The 14,462-nt window shown below is 34.3% G+C and overlaps 2 protein-coding genes across 4 annotated transcripts; one reads left to right on the top strand and one right to left on the bottom strand.

The window, feature by feature from the left end:
• Window positions 1-1,798: 1,798 nt before the first annotated feature.
• LOC113469503 (RE1-silencing transcription factor-like) lies at window positions 1,799-12,454 on the bottom strand. Its single transcript, XM_026827274.1, has 3 exons — window positions 12,433-12,454; window positions 10,699-10,995; window positions 1,799-2,304 (listed from the first exon to the last, which is right to left on the bottom strand). The coding sequence occupies exons 1-3, from the start codon at window positions 12,452-12,454 to the stop codon at window positions 1,799-1,801; spliced, it is 825 nt and encodes a 274-aa protein (XP_026683075.1).
• On the top strand, window positions 12,420-13,739 carry LOC108252999. 3 transcript variants are annotated; one of them, XM_017446141.2, is made up of 2 exons: window positions 12,420-12,720; window positions 13,039-13,739. In XM_017446141.2, exon 2 carries the CDS (start codon window positions 13,104-13,106, stop codon window positions 13,431-13,433), a length of 330 nt encoding a protein of 109 aa, XP_017301630.1. In that variant the 5' UTR covers window positions 12,420-12,720; window positions 13,039-13,103; the 3' UTR covers window positions 13,434-13,739. The 3 variants fall into 3 exon arrangements, with proteins under 3 accessions (XP_017301630.1, XP_026683080.1, XP_026683079.1); XM_026827279.1 differs by having other exon boundaries at window positions 12,420-13,015; window positions 13,340-13,739; XM_026827278.1 differs by having other exon boundaries at window positions 12,420-13,025; window positions 13,344-13,739.
• The last annotated feature ends 723 nt before the right edge of the window (window positions 13,740-14,462 follow it).

Raw genomic sequence — 14,462 nt, 5'->3', positions numbered from 1 at the left:
GGTGAGAGTGTTAGTAGAGGAGAGAGAGGAAAATGTATCTTGGGGAGGGACGGTCAGTCTTGCGGCTGGCCTTCGCTCCTCAATCACATTGTTCTTATGTATTTGTAATTAGAGGGTTATCCCTATGTATTATGTGATTGGGGAGGGACGGTCAGTCTTGCGGCTGGCCTTCGCTCCTCAATCACATTGTCCTTAAGTATTTGTAATTGGAATGTTATTCCTATGTATTTATGTGATTGGGGAGGGACGGTCAGTCTTGCGGCTGGCCTTCGCTCCTCAATCACATTGTTCTTAAGTATTTGTAATTGGAATGTTATTCCTATGTATGTATGTGATTGGGGAAGGACGGTCAGTCTTGCGGCTGGGCTTCGCTCCTCAATCACATTGTTCTTAAGTATTAGTGATTGGAATGTTATTCCTATGTATTTATGTGATTGGGGAGGGATGGTCAGTCTTGCGGCTGGCCTTCGCTCCTCAATCACATTGTTTTTAAGTATTTGTAATTGGAATGTTATTCCTATGTATTTATGTGATTGGGGAGGGACGGTCAGTCTTGCGGCTGGCCTTCGCTCCTCAATCACATTGTTCTTAAGTATATGTAAGTAATTGGAAGGTTATTCCTATGTATTTATGTGATTGGGGAGGGACGGTTAGTCTTGCGGCTGGCCTTCGCTCCTCAATCACATTGTTTTTAAGTATTTGTAATTGGAATGTTATTCCTATGTATTTATATGATTGGGGAGGGACGGTCAGTCTTGCGGCTGGCCTTCGCTCCTCAATCACATTGTTCTTAAGTATTTGTAATTGGAATGTTATTCCTATGTATTTATGTGATTGGGGAGGGACGGTCAGTCTCGCGGATGGCCTTCGCTCCTCAATCACATTGTTCTTAAGTATTTGTAATTGGAATGTTATTCCTATGTATTTTGTGATTGAGGGGTGACGGTCAGTTTTGCGGCTGGCCTTCGCTCCTCAATCACATTGTTCTTAAGTATTTGTAATTGGAATGTTATTCCTATGTATTTATGTGATTGGGGAGGGACGGTCAGTCTTGCGGCTGGCCTTCGCTCCTCAATCACATTGTTCTTAAGTATTTGTAATTGGAATGTTATTCCTATGTATATGTACATGTGATTGGGGAGGGACGGTCAGTTTGTGGCTGACCTTCACTCACCAATCGCGTTGCTGTTTATGTTAGTCTCATTCAAGTTTGAAGATTGAAAACATGAGCAATGAATACAAAACAATTCTGAAATACATCAAAATGTTTATTATAAATTATAATACTGATTGAATTAGATTTTTGGATGTAAAGATTTAGATTTAGGGTAACATAGAATGAAAAACTTTTACATTATAGAATTTTGATGGAATACAATATATTTTTTTTTATTGTTTTTCAAGTGACTAGTTTTTAGTTTTCCCAATTTTGGCAAACCTAGACTCCAAAAATAGACCTAAATCAGAGGCAAAATGTTTCTTTTACAGTTTCTGAGTAGTAATGGCCGTTCTCTATTTGTTTAAAAGAAGTGATATAGAAAAAAAAAACATTCATTGCCTTTGGGTTACAATGAAAAGGAAAATTTGTAATTAAATCATGAACTAAACATTTTGTTTTAGCATTAAAAGAGCACTACCTAAATATCTACTCAACTATTTTAAGAGTGATTCGATTTCTCATGACATTTTAAACGATCCTTACGCGAACAACGATAGTCACACAACCTATTATGAAAGAATGCGTTATGTTTAAAGTGAGGAATGAAATATTTATTGAAATATTTCATTTCCTTAATAATCATTTACCGTGTTTCAAATATGAATGCTTGGATAACTCAGCCAATCGCCCACATTGAAAATCGCAAATCGCACAAGAGAATGGTTTAAGTCCACTGTGTTTTTTCAAATGCTGTTTGAAATTCCCCATGTGGAAGGTATGGAAAGTTGTACACACAAAGCAAACATATTTATACTGATCTTTGTCAGGCCGACTCATTTCAGTGCAGGTTTTACAATGATCCAGAATATCGTCCACGTTTGTTGATTCGAAATTTTTACAATGAACGCAAATCGCGTCTATGGGGAGAGATACAATTTCATAGGATGGTTTCTTGTGTTTCTTTAAATGTTGTTTCAAATTTCCCCCATTACGAGTGTGGAACTTTGTACACCGACAGCAAACATATTTATAGCCGGATTCGTCAGGTCGACTCATGTCCGTGCAGGTTTTACAATGATCCAGAATTTCATTCTCCTTTGATGATTCAAAATCGTTGCAATGAATGCAACTGATGCAAGTCGTTTCTGAAGAAAATAATTAAAATATACGGATTGAAGTGGCTTTTTGAATGTAAAGATTCAAGTTACGAGTAATTAAAAAAAAAAATCGTTGCAATGAATGCAACTGATGCAAGTCGTTTCTGAAGAAAATAATTAAAATATACGGATTGAAGTGGCTTTTTGAATGTAAATATTCAAGTTACGAGTAATTTAAAAAAAAAGGCTTCTGTTATTTAAAATTAAGGAGCGCGGTAGCGCTCCGCCCCGCCAAGTCAAGAAAGTTTGACCGCGCTACTAGAGATATTATACGCGACAGGGAAAGTAGTCGTTTTCAAGTAGTTGTAGATTATTTTTAAAACCGTGTTTAGATAGCTGACGATTCATCCCACAACGGTAATACAAGATAATGCTTTATCTAACCATTCTAACCTATGTATTTCTAAATGTTGTTTCAAATTTACAATGAATAAGAAGCTCCTTCATTTTAGAAAAAAATCACAACCTGTGAAAATTCCTTTTCGGATTATTTATTATTTTTGACGATCTTTACGAAAAAAATACATTTGGACAGTTATATTTTTCATGAGAATCATCAATTGTTAAGACCGTGTTTAGAATATAAATGTTTCGATAACTGAGCTCTTCGCCCACAACGATAATGGCACATCGTACAAGAGAATGGTTTATCTCCACTGTGTGTTTGTAAATGTTGTTTCAAATTTCCAACAGTATACGTATGAAAAGCTGTACACACACAGCAAACATATTTATAATGAAATTGAGTAGGTCGAATCATGGCCGTGCAGGTTTTACAATGATCCAAAATCTCATTCAAGTTTGAAGATTGAAAACATGAGCAATGAATACAAAACAATTCTGAAATACATCAAAATGTTTATTATAAATTATAATACTGACTGAATTAGATTTTTGGATGTAAAGATTTAGATTTAGGGTAACATAGGATGAAAAACTTTTACATTATAGAATTTTGATGGAATACAATATATTTTTTTATTGTTTTTCAAGTGACTAGTTTTTAGTTTTCCCAATTTTGGCAAACCTATACTCCCCAAAACGGTAGCTTGACATTTTCTACGAAAAAATAAATTGCAAAAAAAAAAAAAATTACTGTTATATATTCTTTTTATTTTTAACACCATGTATAGAATATAAGTGTTTAGATAGCCCATGATTTCGACTACATCGATAATCACACATCGTACAAGAGAATGGTTTATCTCCCCTATGTGTTTGTAAGTGTTGTTTCAAATTACCCAAATTATACGTATGAAAAGCTCTACACACACAGCAAACATATTTATAATGAAATTGAGTAGGTCGAATCATGGCCGTGCAGGTTTTACAATGATCCAAAATCTCATTCAAGTTTGAAGATTGAAAACATGTGCAATGAATGCAGAACAGTTCTGAAAGAAATAAATGTGTTGTGAACATCTCTGTTAAGAAAAAAATAATCGAGTACCAATAAATATATGGCAAGGATATATCGCGTTATTTCATTGAATTTGTAAATCGAAGAATTGTACATGAGAATATTTTTATTATGTATTGCTTTTTTTAGAAAGTTTTGTGTTGAATAATGTCGGTTCTAAATGTTGTAATAGGTATTGTGGATTACTGATTTTATCCACGGAAAACACAATTACTGTGTTTATAATAAGCATGTCTAGTTAGATGAGCTTTGCGAGAACAGCGGTAATTACAGAAGGTACATGAGAATGGTTTGTCGCCTAGATGTGTCTGAATATGTGACTTCATATTTGCGACTTGATGTGTCGCAAAAGATGTGCATAAAAAACAAACATATTTACACCGGAACTGATGAGGGCGACTCATGGCAGTGCAGGTTTTACAATGATCCGCCATCTCATTCAAGTTTGACGATTGAAAATATTTACAATGAACGCACGTGAAATCTGGAAGTTTTGAAAGATGAATGTTATTTTAAACTTTGGGCGGCTATCCATGATACCAAGTTTTTTATGAATAGTTTTTAAATATTACTAGAGTTAAATAAATGGATAAATAAAAGGTCAAATAACTATTGGGAAACCACAATTTTTAAAATAAATTAAATTATATGCGGGCGCGAGAGAACAGATTTTTTATTCAATATTAATGAAACTACCAAATTACAACACACTGCTTATTAGCTTATTACAACAAAACTTTTTTTCTTTCATCAATCCCATGAATCCGAATCATATGGGTCCGAACATTTTTCTTTTCTACAGCTCTGTACCCACAAATCGGACATTTGTACGGTTTCTCTCCGAGGTGAACATTTATATGGTTTTTCATAGTAGTAATATTGTAAGTTGAAAATGAGCGGCAGGCGTAACAAACAAATTTACAACGAAACGCATCAGGTCGAGGCATGAATACACATGTTCTACAATGCTTCACGATATCGCCCATGTCAACAGATTGAAAGTTTCTACAGTGAATACAAGCTTGACCTGGAAAAACAAATTTTGAACGTAAGACTACACAGAAATTAAAAAAAAATCATAGTTTGTGGATTCAAAAGGAGAGGAAGAATGTTAATTGTGCGTAAATGATTGAATGATTGTTGTTTTATGAACCTGAAATACATGGTGACACAGAAGTCGTGATTATAAAAAGATTCGAACTTCATAGAGTACAGATAAAGAGAATGATAGTTATCCATTTTTTTTTCACATTGACTTTGTACTATGTATTTACCTTCTTCTTCTTCTTCTTCTTCTTCTTCTTCTTCTTCTTCTTCTTCTTCTTCTTCGCCTTTTCCCATGTTCAGATGGAGTCGGCGTTTGTCGTCGGCCTCTCAATCAGCTTTAGAGTGATCGCTTTGAGGCCAACTGGTTTTGGCTAAACAAAATTTTTCAAGTGGGATGCCCTTCGCACTCAATTTTCGCTATTGATATAGCGTGAGGAAATTTGGACTAGTCTACTCCCTGTTTATAGTCCCCTAGCTAGACGCTGATCTACTCTCTGTTTAAAATAGTCCCTCAGCCAGACTTGTACTATGTATTTATATAAATGTAACATAATAATAAATAATTCTATCTTTTTGAGAATAATAATCGAGATCAATTTCATTTTTTAATAAATTAAATAAAATACCTAATTATAAAGCCAGTTTTTATTTTGCCAACGCTCCTACCAAATAGGCGTATCAAGTTGAAAATGAGCGGCAGGCGTAACAAACAAATTTACAACGAAACGCATCAGGTCGAGGCATGAATACACATGTTCTACAATGCTTAACGATATCGCCCATGTCAGAAGATTGAAAGTTTCTACAGTGAATACAAGCTTGACCTGGAAAAACAAATTTTGAACGTAAGACTACACAGAATTTTTTTTTTTAAAAAAAGAGAAAAAAATCATAGTTTGTAGATTCAAAAGCAGAGGAAGAATGTTAATTGTGCGTAAATGATTGAATGATTGTTGTTTTAAACTTACGTTCTGATTTTTACTGCCCTTCAGTAAAGAAATGTAATTTGTATTAAACATAGTAAAATCAAAAGTACATGATATTTTACATTTTAAACTTTACTCTCATTTTATTTTTGAAAAAGTTAAATTTTTATTTTTAAACGTGTTACTTATTTACATAAACAAAGGTCCTTTAAAATTCAAAGATATCATTGAAAATTTGTAATGTTTGTGTTAAACTTACGTTCTGATTTTTACTCAAAACGCCCTTCAGTAAAGAAATGTAATTTGTATTAAATATAGTAAAATCAAAACTACATGATATTTTACATTTTAAACTTTACTCTCATTTTATTTTTGAAAAAGTTAAATTTTTATTTTTAAAAGTGTTACTTATTTACATAAACAAAGGTCCTTTAAAATTCAAAGATATCATTGAAAATTTGTAATATTTGTGTTGCCTTACATGTAAGGTTCCCATGATTTTTATTTTGATGAAAAGAGACTAGAAGATGAAATGAAAAAGAAGAAAAAAACTTCGATAGATGACCCGGTAGTTCTAATTATTTCCCAATACCATGCACTCTGCTCATATGATTCATTAGCGATTTCTTTTCTACAGCTCGATAATTAATGTTTGTGTTGCCTTACATGTAAGGTTCCCATAATTTATATTTTGATGAAAAGAGACTAGAAGATGAAATAAAAAAGAAAAAAAAAAAAACTTCCATAGATCACCCGGTAGTGTTAATTATTTCCCAATACCATGCACTCTGCTCATATGATTCATTAGCGATTTCTTTTCTACAGCTCGATAATCACAAATTGTGCATGAGAATGGTTTCTCTCCCAAGTGAATATTTATATGGTTTCTCATCGCAGTTGTGGTGTAGGTGCTGAAAGAATGGCACGCGTAACACACAAATTTGCACCGAAAGGCATTCGGACGAGGCATAAACGTACAAGTTCTACAATGAGAAACTATCTCATTCATATCCAAGGATTCGAAACTTCCACAGTGAATGCAACTGAAAGCCGGGTCTGAAATATTGAATGAAATAGGGGCACGGTTGGTTCAGTGGTAACACAGTTGCTTGCCGTATAGAAGGTTGTACTCCTACAAGGACAAACAAATTGTACTAGCATTTACTTCTTTTTTTTTCTGAGATTAATTATATGGTGGCTTATCAAATTAGGAATAACAAAATGATTCTACTTCGTAATTCGACCCTAAATATTGAAAATTCAAAGTTAATAAAAAAAAGGAAAGCCGGGTCTGAAATATTGAATGAAATAGGGGCACGGTTGGTTCAGTGGTAACACAGTTGCTTGCCGTATAGAAGGTTGTACTCCTCCAAGGACAAACAAATTGTACTAGCATTTACTTCTTTTTTCTGAGATTAATTGATTAATTACATGGTGGCTTATCAAATTAGGAATAACAAAATGATTCTACTTCGTAATTCGACCCTAAATATTGAAAATTTAAAGTTGTTAAAAAAAAAGCAGTTGTAACGAAATAACAAACTTGAAATAAAAGAAGAAAGAGACATTTTTGTTACGTTTATTATCATAAAATAATAATGGTATTATCAAAGTCACAAAAGCAGTTGTAACGAAATAACAAACTTGAAATAAAAGAAGAAAGAGACATTTTTGTTACGTTTATTATCATAAAATAATAATGGTACTAACTAAATCAAAGTACTGTGAAATCTTGCCATGTGATTTTTTAGGTGACTTTTCTGAACGGCTCCATAGTTACAAAACTTACAAGGAAATGGCCTTGCTCCAATATGCTTATTTATATGATTTTTCATATTTCCCGCAAAATAAGTATGAAAAGACGTACACGCATAGCAAACATATTTACAACGGTATGGATCAACACGGGGCATAACTGTGCAGTTTTTACAATGTTCCAGAATTTGATTCAGATTTGAAGATTGAAATTTATTACAATGAATGCAAATTGATCCTGAAACGAAAGAAATATGTTGGTCTTGTTTGCAGAACTATGTATTTAGTTTGAAAATGATTTCATACACAATAATTAATTACAACTTGGAACAAATTATTTATTACTGTCTACAACATTCATATAATTAATTTAGATCAATTTATTTTATAGGTAATTTGTTAATTAGAGATATTAAAAAACATGGTTGTATTACCTAACCTCAATTTTTTTTTAATTAATGTTTTCGCTTCATATGTTTTTGTAATGCACCGTTTTCAACTGATCGATAGTCACACAAATGGCAAGCAAATGGTTTTAGGCCTAAATGTATATTGGTATGACGTTTAATTTCAGCATTACTATACGTGTTATATTCGCAAGCAAAACATACATACTTATACCGAAACTTATCTGGGCGGGACATCGCACTACATGACTTACAATGAACAATTATTTCCTGGAGGTCTGATAGCAGATAAGTTTGACAATGAACACAAAGGGGACCTGAAAGAGTAAGAAAATAATACATATTGTAAAAAGTAATTTGAATAATTGAGATACTAAAATAGTAAAATTTATTTTAAAACATTACTTAATCAACAATAAAAGTTTAGCAAATGAAACATTTCACAGTTGAGTATTAAAAATAGATTAATTTAATTTATTTTAAAGGTAAGTTTGGATATATCAAAAAACATGGTTATTTAACCTAAATTTAAACATTTTTAGTCCTAAACACATAAGTTGTAGTTTCAAGTCAATGGGTCCGGTAAAAGTGGCTCATAACTTAGTTACAAAATTTGACGCCAATATAAGAACAAGCAGAGATCTCATGCTAAGACAAACAGATAAATACTAATTTCATCCTAGCCTTCCAAGCGTTATCCTAAAATCAAAGTTTACTCTAGAATTTGAATTGTTGAGTATTAAAAATAGATTAATTTAATTTATTTTAAAGGTAAGTTTGGATATATCAAAAAACATGGTTATTTAACCTAAATTTAAAAATTTTTAGTCCTAAACACATAAGTTGTAGTTTCAAGTCAATGGGCCCGGTAAAAGTGGCTCATAACTTAGTTAGTTACAAAATTTGACGCCAATATAAGAACAAGCAGAGATCTCATGCTAAGACAAACAGATAGATACTAATTTCATCCTAGCCTTCCAAGCGTTATCCTAAAATCAAAGTTTACTCTAGAATTTGGATCAATGTCTTCGCTTTATATGTTTCGTCAAAGCACGGTTTTCAACAGATCGATAGTCACACATATGGCAAGCAAATGGTTTCAGGCCCAAATGTATATTGGTGTGACGTTTCATTTCAGCATTACTGTATGTGTGATATGAATCACAAGCAAAACAGACGAATTTGTAGTGAAAATTATCAGGACGGGACATCGCACTACATGACTTACAATGAACAATTATTTCCTGAAGGTCGGAAGACAGATAATTTCGACAATGAACACAGAGGGGACCTGAAAGTAGGCCAAGAAAATGACGCATATAGTAAAAAGTAATGTAAGTAATAGAGATAGCTGTAATAAAATTTATTTTAAAACATTATTCAACAGTAAAAGATTAATAAAACACGAAACAGGTGGTTTTTCAAAATAGATCGATTTAATTTATTTCAAAGGTAAGTTTAGATATAGTAATGTAAGTAATAGAGATAGCTGTAATAAAATTTATTTTAAAACATTATTCAACAGTAAAAGATTAATAAAACACGAAACAGGTGAGTTTTAAAAATAGATCGATTTAATTTATTTCAAAGGTAAGTTTAGATATAAAAAAAACCATGGTTCTGCAACCTATAATTAAACATTTTTAATTATTAGTATTAAAGGACACACAGGTTGTACAAGCAGAAATGTCATGCTTAATGTCTTCGACTTGTATGTTTCTGTAATCCACGGTTTTCAACTGACCGATAATCACACAAATGACAAGCAAATGGTTTCAGACCTAAATGTATATTGGTGTGTCGTTTAATTTCACGTTTACTATATGTGTTATAATCACAAGCAAAACATACAAACTTATAGCGGAACTTATCAGGACGTGCCATCGCATTACACGTCCTACAATGAATAATTATTTCCTGGGGGTCGGAAGACAGATAATTTCGACAGTGAATACAGAGGAAATCTAAAAGTAGGCCAAGAAAAGCATAAATTTACTTTGAATTTAGCATAAATGTAAAAAAAAGATACCAATAAAGAATAGTAGAAAATGAGAACATAAAACAAGTACAAACTAGCTTCTATAGGAACTCTGAGGTATAATAAAGCAAAAAATCGTTTTAGTAAAGAGCAGGGAACAAACACACAAGGAACAAAACCTGGTAATAAATACGGGGGAAAAAAACAACCAATTCGTTGCGTATACTTGTCGACATTGGTGCGATGTAAAGCTGTGTCCACAAATAGTTGATCGATGTCGACTGAAACCGTTCCACACTGCCTCGACAACATAGATCCACCACGTCGATCGACGGCCGTCGACTATGTGTGGACACAGCTTAAGAATATATAAGTGGTTCAACAAACAACTTAACTTATTCTGACTTCAAAAAGAGTCCCCAAGTATTCGACCCTAGAAGTCCAATGAGACTCGAAAACCAACACATTTCTTTTGTGCTGAATTTTATTGAGATCATATTATCACACTAATCGTTATCGAAAGTTATCGATTATCGAAAAAAAAGAGTTAGCGAACGTTATCGATTTTCTCGTTATCGAAAAAAAAACAAAAACAAACAAATAAAAATCGTTGAGATAGAGAAAGGTGGGAAGAAATTAACTTTATAAACGTAGTAAAAGTAACAAAATTATTTCAAATACTTTCGCTTTCTCCTCCTCAGCGGCCAGAGAACGTCTTCGATCTTGTGAATACTTTTCATATGAGCCGACACACTCTTTTCGTTGAGATAGAGAAAGGTGGGAAGAAATTAACTTTATAAACGTAGTAAAAGTAACAAAATTATTTCAAATACTTTCGCTTTCTCCTACTCAGCGGCCAGAGAAAGTCTTCGATCTTGTGAATACTTTTCATATGAGCCGACACACTCTTCCTCTCCACGGCGCTGTACTCGCAAATGTTACACGCAAATGGTTTCGCTCCCAGGTGAATATTTATATGGTTTTTCATGTTGCCCAAATAGTACGTGTGGAACGATAAGCAAGCACAGCAAACGTACTTGTACCGGACTTTGTCATATCGAGGCATCACCGGACATGACTTGCAATGCTCGATGATTTCGTTGATATTGGGAGATAGAAAGTAGCTGCAATAAATGCAAAATGAACCTGAAATACATGGTGACACAGAAGTCGTGATTATAAAAAGATTCGAGCTTCATAGAGTACAGATAAAGAGAATGATAGTTATCAATTTTTTCCACATTGACTTTGTACCTACTATGTATTTACCTTCTTCTTCTTCTTCGCCTTTTCCCATGTTCAGATGGAGTCGGCGTTTGTCGTCGGTCTCTCAATCAGCTTTAGAGTGATCGCTTTGAGGCCAACTGGTTTTGGCTAAACAAAATTTTGCGAGTGGGATGCCCTTCGCACTCAACCTTCGCTATTGATATAGCGTGAGGAAATTTGGACTAGTCTACTCCCTGTTTGTAGTCCCCTAGCTAGACGCTGATCTACTCTCTGTTTAAAATAGTCCCTCAGCCAGACTTGTACTATGTATGTATTTATATAAATGTAAAATAATAATAAATAATTCTATCTTTTTGAGAATAATAATCGAGATCAATTTCATCTTTTAATAAATTAAATAAAATACCTAATTATAAAGCCAGTTTTTATTTTGCCAACGCTCCTACCAAATAGGCGTATTAATGACAAGGACAAGGACTAGAACACAAGGAACAAAATACATACCTACTACATACATATTATTATTTTCATAACTCGTTTTTCAACGAAATGAAGTTTTCTAATGGACTAAATATGAAAAAAAAGGACACACAAATGTAAAAAATGTACCTGCCAAAATCTAAAATATAAAACTTTTGTGAAATCAATCGTTCTCAATCTTGCCTTAATTGATGTCCATTCCGTTCTAAGGGGGATATATTATTGCAATACAAAGAAAAAAAAATAGTTCGTTTATTTATTTGCATTACTCTATTTACATTTCCGTTAAATTTTATGTACTCGCTTCATATGCTGCTGCAATGTGTTTTGGCACTAAAATCTGACCATCGAAAATTTGACCCGATTACATTACTTTCCTTCCTATAGGATAAGGAAAGTAAAAAAGGATACCAATAAAGAATAGTAGAAAATGAGAACATAAAACAAGTACAAACTAGCTTCTATAGGAACTCTGAGGAATAATAAAGCAAAAAATCGTTTTAGTAAAGAGCAGGGAACAAACACACAAGGAACAAAATCTGGTAATAAATACGGGGGAAAAATCAACTAATTCGTTGCATATACTTGTCGACATTGGTGCGATGTAAAGCTGTGTCCACAAATAGTGGATCGATGTCGACTGAAACCGTTCCACACTGCCTCGACAACATAGATCCACCACGCCGATCGACGGCCGTCGACTATGTGTGGACACACCTTAAGAATATATAAGTGGTTCAACAAACAACTTANNNNGCGTTTGTCGTCGGCCTCTCAATCAGCTTTAGAGTGATCGCTTTGAGGCCAACTGGTTTTGGCTAAACAAAATTTTTCAAGTGGGATGCCCTTCGCACTCAATTGCTGGACAGATTTTACAATGTTCCACGATCTCATACATATCGAGTCTGTAAGACTTGAATTTTCTACAATGAACACAAACCACGTCTGAAAGTAGAAGGTAGCTATAAATGTTATTATATGCATTCTGGTATTGTATTTTATGTAAAACTGTCCATACCACCTGAAGAAATAATAAGAGTTACGTAGTTCTAATAATATGACTAGAAATAATATTGGGATTGTAATATATTAGAATAGAATATACCCTGTTTGTACTACCAGAATGAGACTGAAAAGTCCCTTTACTTCCACAGTCTAAATAAGGTCTTATGTATTTGGTACAAAATAGGTGTAAATTTTGAAGTTGGAAAGTGGCAATATCATTACACATGTTGGGGGCCGAGGTCATTCATATCTACAAGTCATTTGGTTTGGATGTGGTCAAGATAAACATGCAGTCGGTCATGGACCGGTTTGATGGGTATTTTTCTCCAAAGAAAAATACGTCGAAAAGCAAGTTCCTCTTTCAAAGAGAAAAGGTGGGGGAATCCCTGGAAAGTTTTTTCACTCGACTCAAAAACGCAGCGTCAACTTGTGAGCTGGGAGCTTTGGAAGAGTCCTTGGACATACAGTCTAAATAAGGTCTTATGTATTTGGTACAAAATAGGTGTAAATTTTGAAGTTGGAAAGTGGCAATATCATTACACATGTTGGGGGTCGAGGTCATTCACGTCTACAAGTCATTTGGTTTGGATGTGGCCAAGATAAACATGCAGTCGGTCATGGACCGGTTTGATGGGTATTTTTCTCCAAAGAAAAATACGTCCCTCGAGAAAAGCAAGTTCCTCTTTCAAAGACAAAAGGTGGGGGAATCCCTGGAAAGTTTTTTCACTCGACTCAAAAACGCAGCGTCAACTTGTGAGCTGGGAGCTTTGGAAGAGTCCTTGGTCAAGGACATATTAATTTTGGGCTTGCTGAATGAGTATTCCTACATCAAGGAAAGGCTTTTGGAAGAAGGTGATAAAAAGTCAGCATAACATGGACCCCAGGAAGCCAATATACTTTCTTTAAATGGAAGCTTAAGTGAGTAGGCTCTCAGGAACCGAAGCAAGTGGTTTGCTAAGGATGTCATAAGCCTGGGCTTTACGCATTCAAGTGTCCGCAGAAGGAGTCGGAAAGCAGACCGTCAGAAAAGCGTGTGGGACTATGCACTATCAATCCCGTTGGAGAACTTGAGCATAGCGGTGAGCAATTTAGTTTTATCTTTGATAGCGGTGCTGGCTTAACTGAAGCCCAAGGTGATGAAAACAGACAAAACCAAATGGTTTTGTCTAGAGTGCTCCAAACTAACTATCAATCCCGTTGGAGAACTTGAGCATAGCGGTGAGCAATTTAGTTTTATCTTTGATAGCGGTGCTGGCTTAACTGAAGCCCAAGCCAGGTGATGAAAACAGACAAAACCAAATGGTTTTGTCCAGAGTGCTCCAAACTGGAGGCCCAAAAACCAGCTCTGCAAAGAACTTCATCAACAGACAGAAACATACAGAGTATGCTGGAGGATATGAACAAGAAAATAAGCCTCATGGTAACGCAACTCGCGGATACAAATGCAAAAGTCACAGCGCTGGTTGAGGAGAACAAGGCGCTCAAATTGGATCTCAATCCTAAGGACAAGAAAGGAAAGGATAAGGATAGTGGTTCCGAATCTTCACTCATAGGAACTCGCGGATACAAATGCAAAAGTCACAGCGCTGGTTGAGGAGAACAAGGCGCTCAAATTGGATCTCAATCTTAAGGACAAGAAAGGAAAGGATAAGGATAGTGGTTCTGAATCTTCACTCATAGATAATTCTCCATATGTCTGCTAAAGTTCGAAGGCTATCAAACTGACAATACTGTCATCTCTATGGGTTGGGTCAATCCATCGTGCTGCATAATCCAAGTGCAAACAAAGGTGACTATTGTTGTAATATGTATCCTGTATGTTTATACTCCTAGTAGATTTGTAAACATAACCTAAAAAATAAATAAAATTTTCACTTCTTGATTTTGGATTCCTTTAAGCA

This window comes from Diaphorina citri, unplaced genomic scaffold (assembly GCF_000475195.1).
Source record: "Diaphorina citri unplaced genomic scaffold, Diaci psyllid genome assembly version 1.1 scaffold1108, whole genome shotgun sequence".
Taxonomy (NCBI): Eukaryota; Metazoa; Arthropoda; class Insecta; order Hemiptera; family Psyllidae; genus Diaphorina; species Diaphorina citri.
Note: the sequence above shows the minus strand (reverse complement) of the source record. Positions and strands in the feature narration are given on the sequence as shown.

What these genes read in the sequence shown, in the direction of transcription:
- LOC108252999 (XM_017446141.2), top strand. Translation starts at nt 13,104, where the DNA reads ATGTTGGGGGTCGAGGTCATTCACGTCTACAAGTCATTTGGTTTGGAT.
- LOC113469503 (XM_026827274.1), bottom strand. Translation starts at nt 12,454, where the DNA reads ATGTATGAGATCGTGGAACATT. An exon ending in GTATGAGATCGTGGAACATT is followed by an intron (nt 10,996 to 12,432) that starts GTAAAATCTGTC and finishes CATGTATTTCAG; the next exon opens with GTTCATTTTGCATTTATTGC. An exon ending in AGACTTTCTCTGGCCGCTGA is followed by an intron (nt 2,305 to 10,698) that starts GTAGGAGAAAGC and finishes TATTTTCTTCAG; the next exon opens with AAACGACTTGCATCAGTTGC.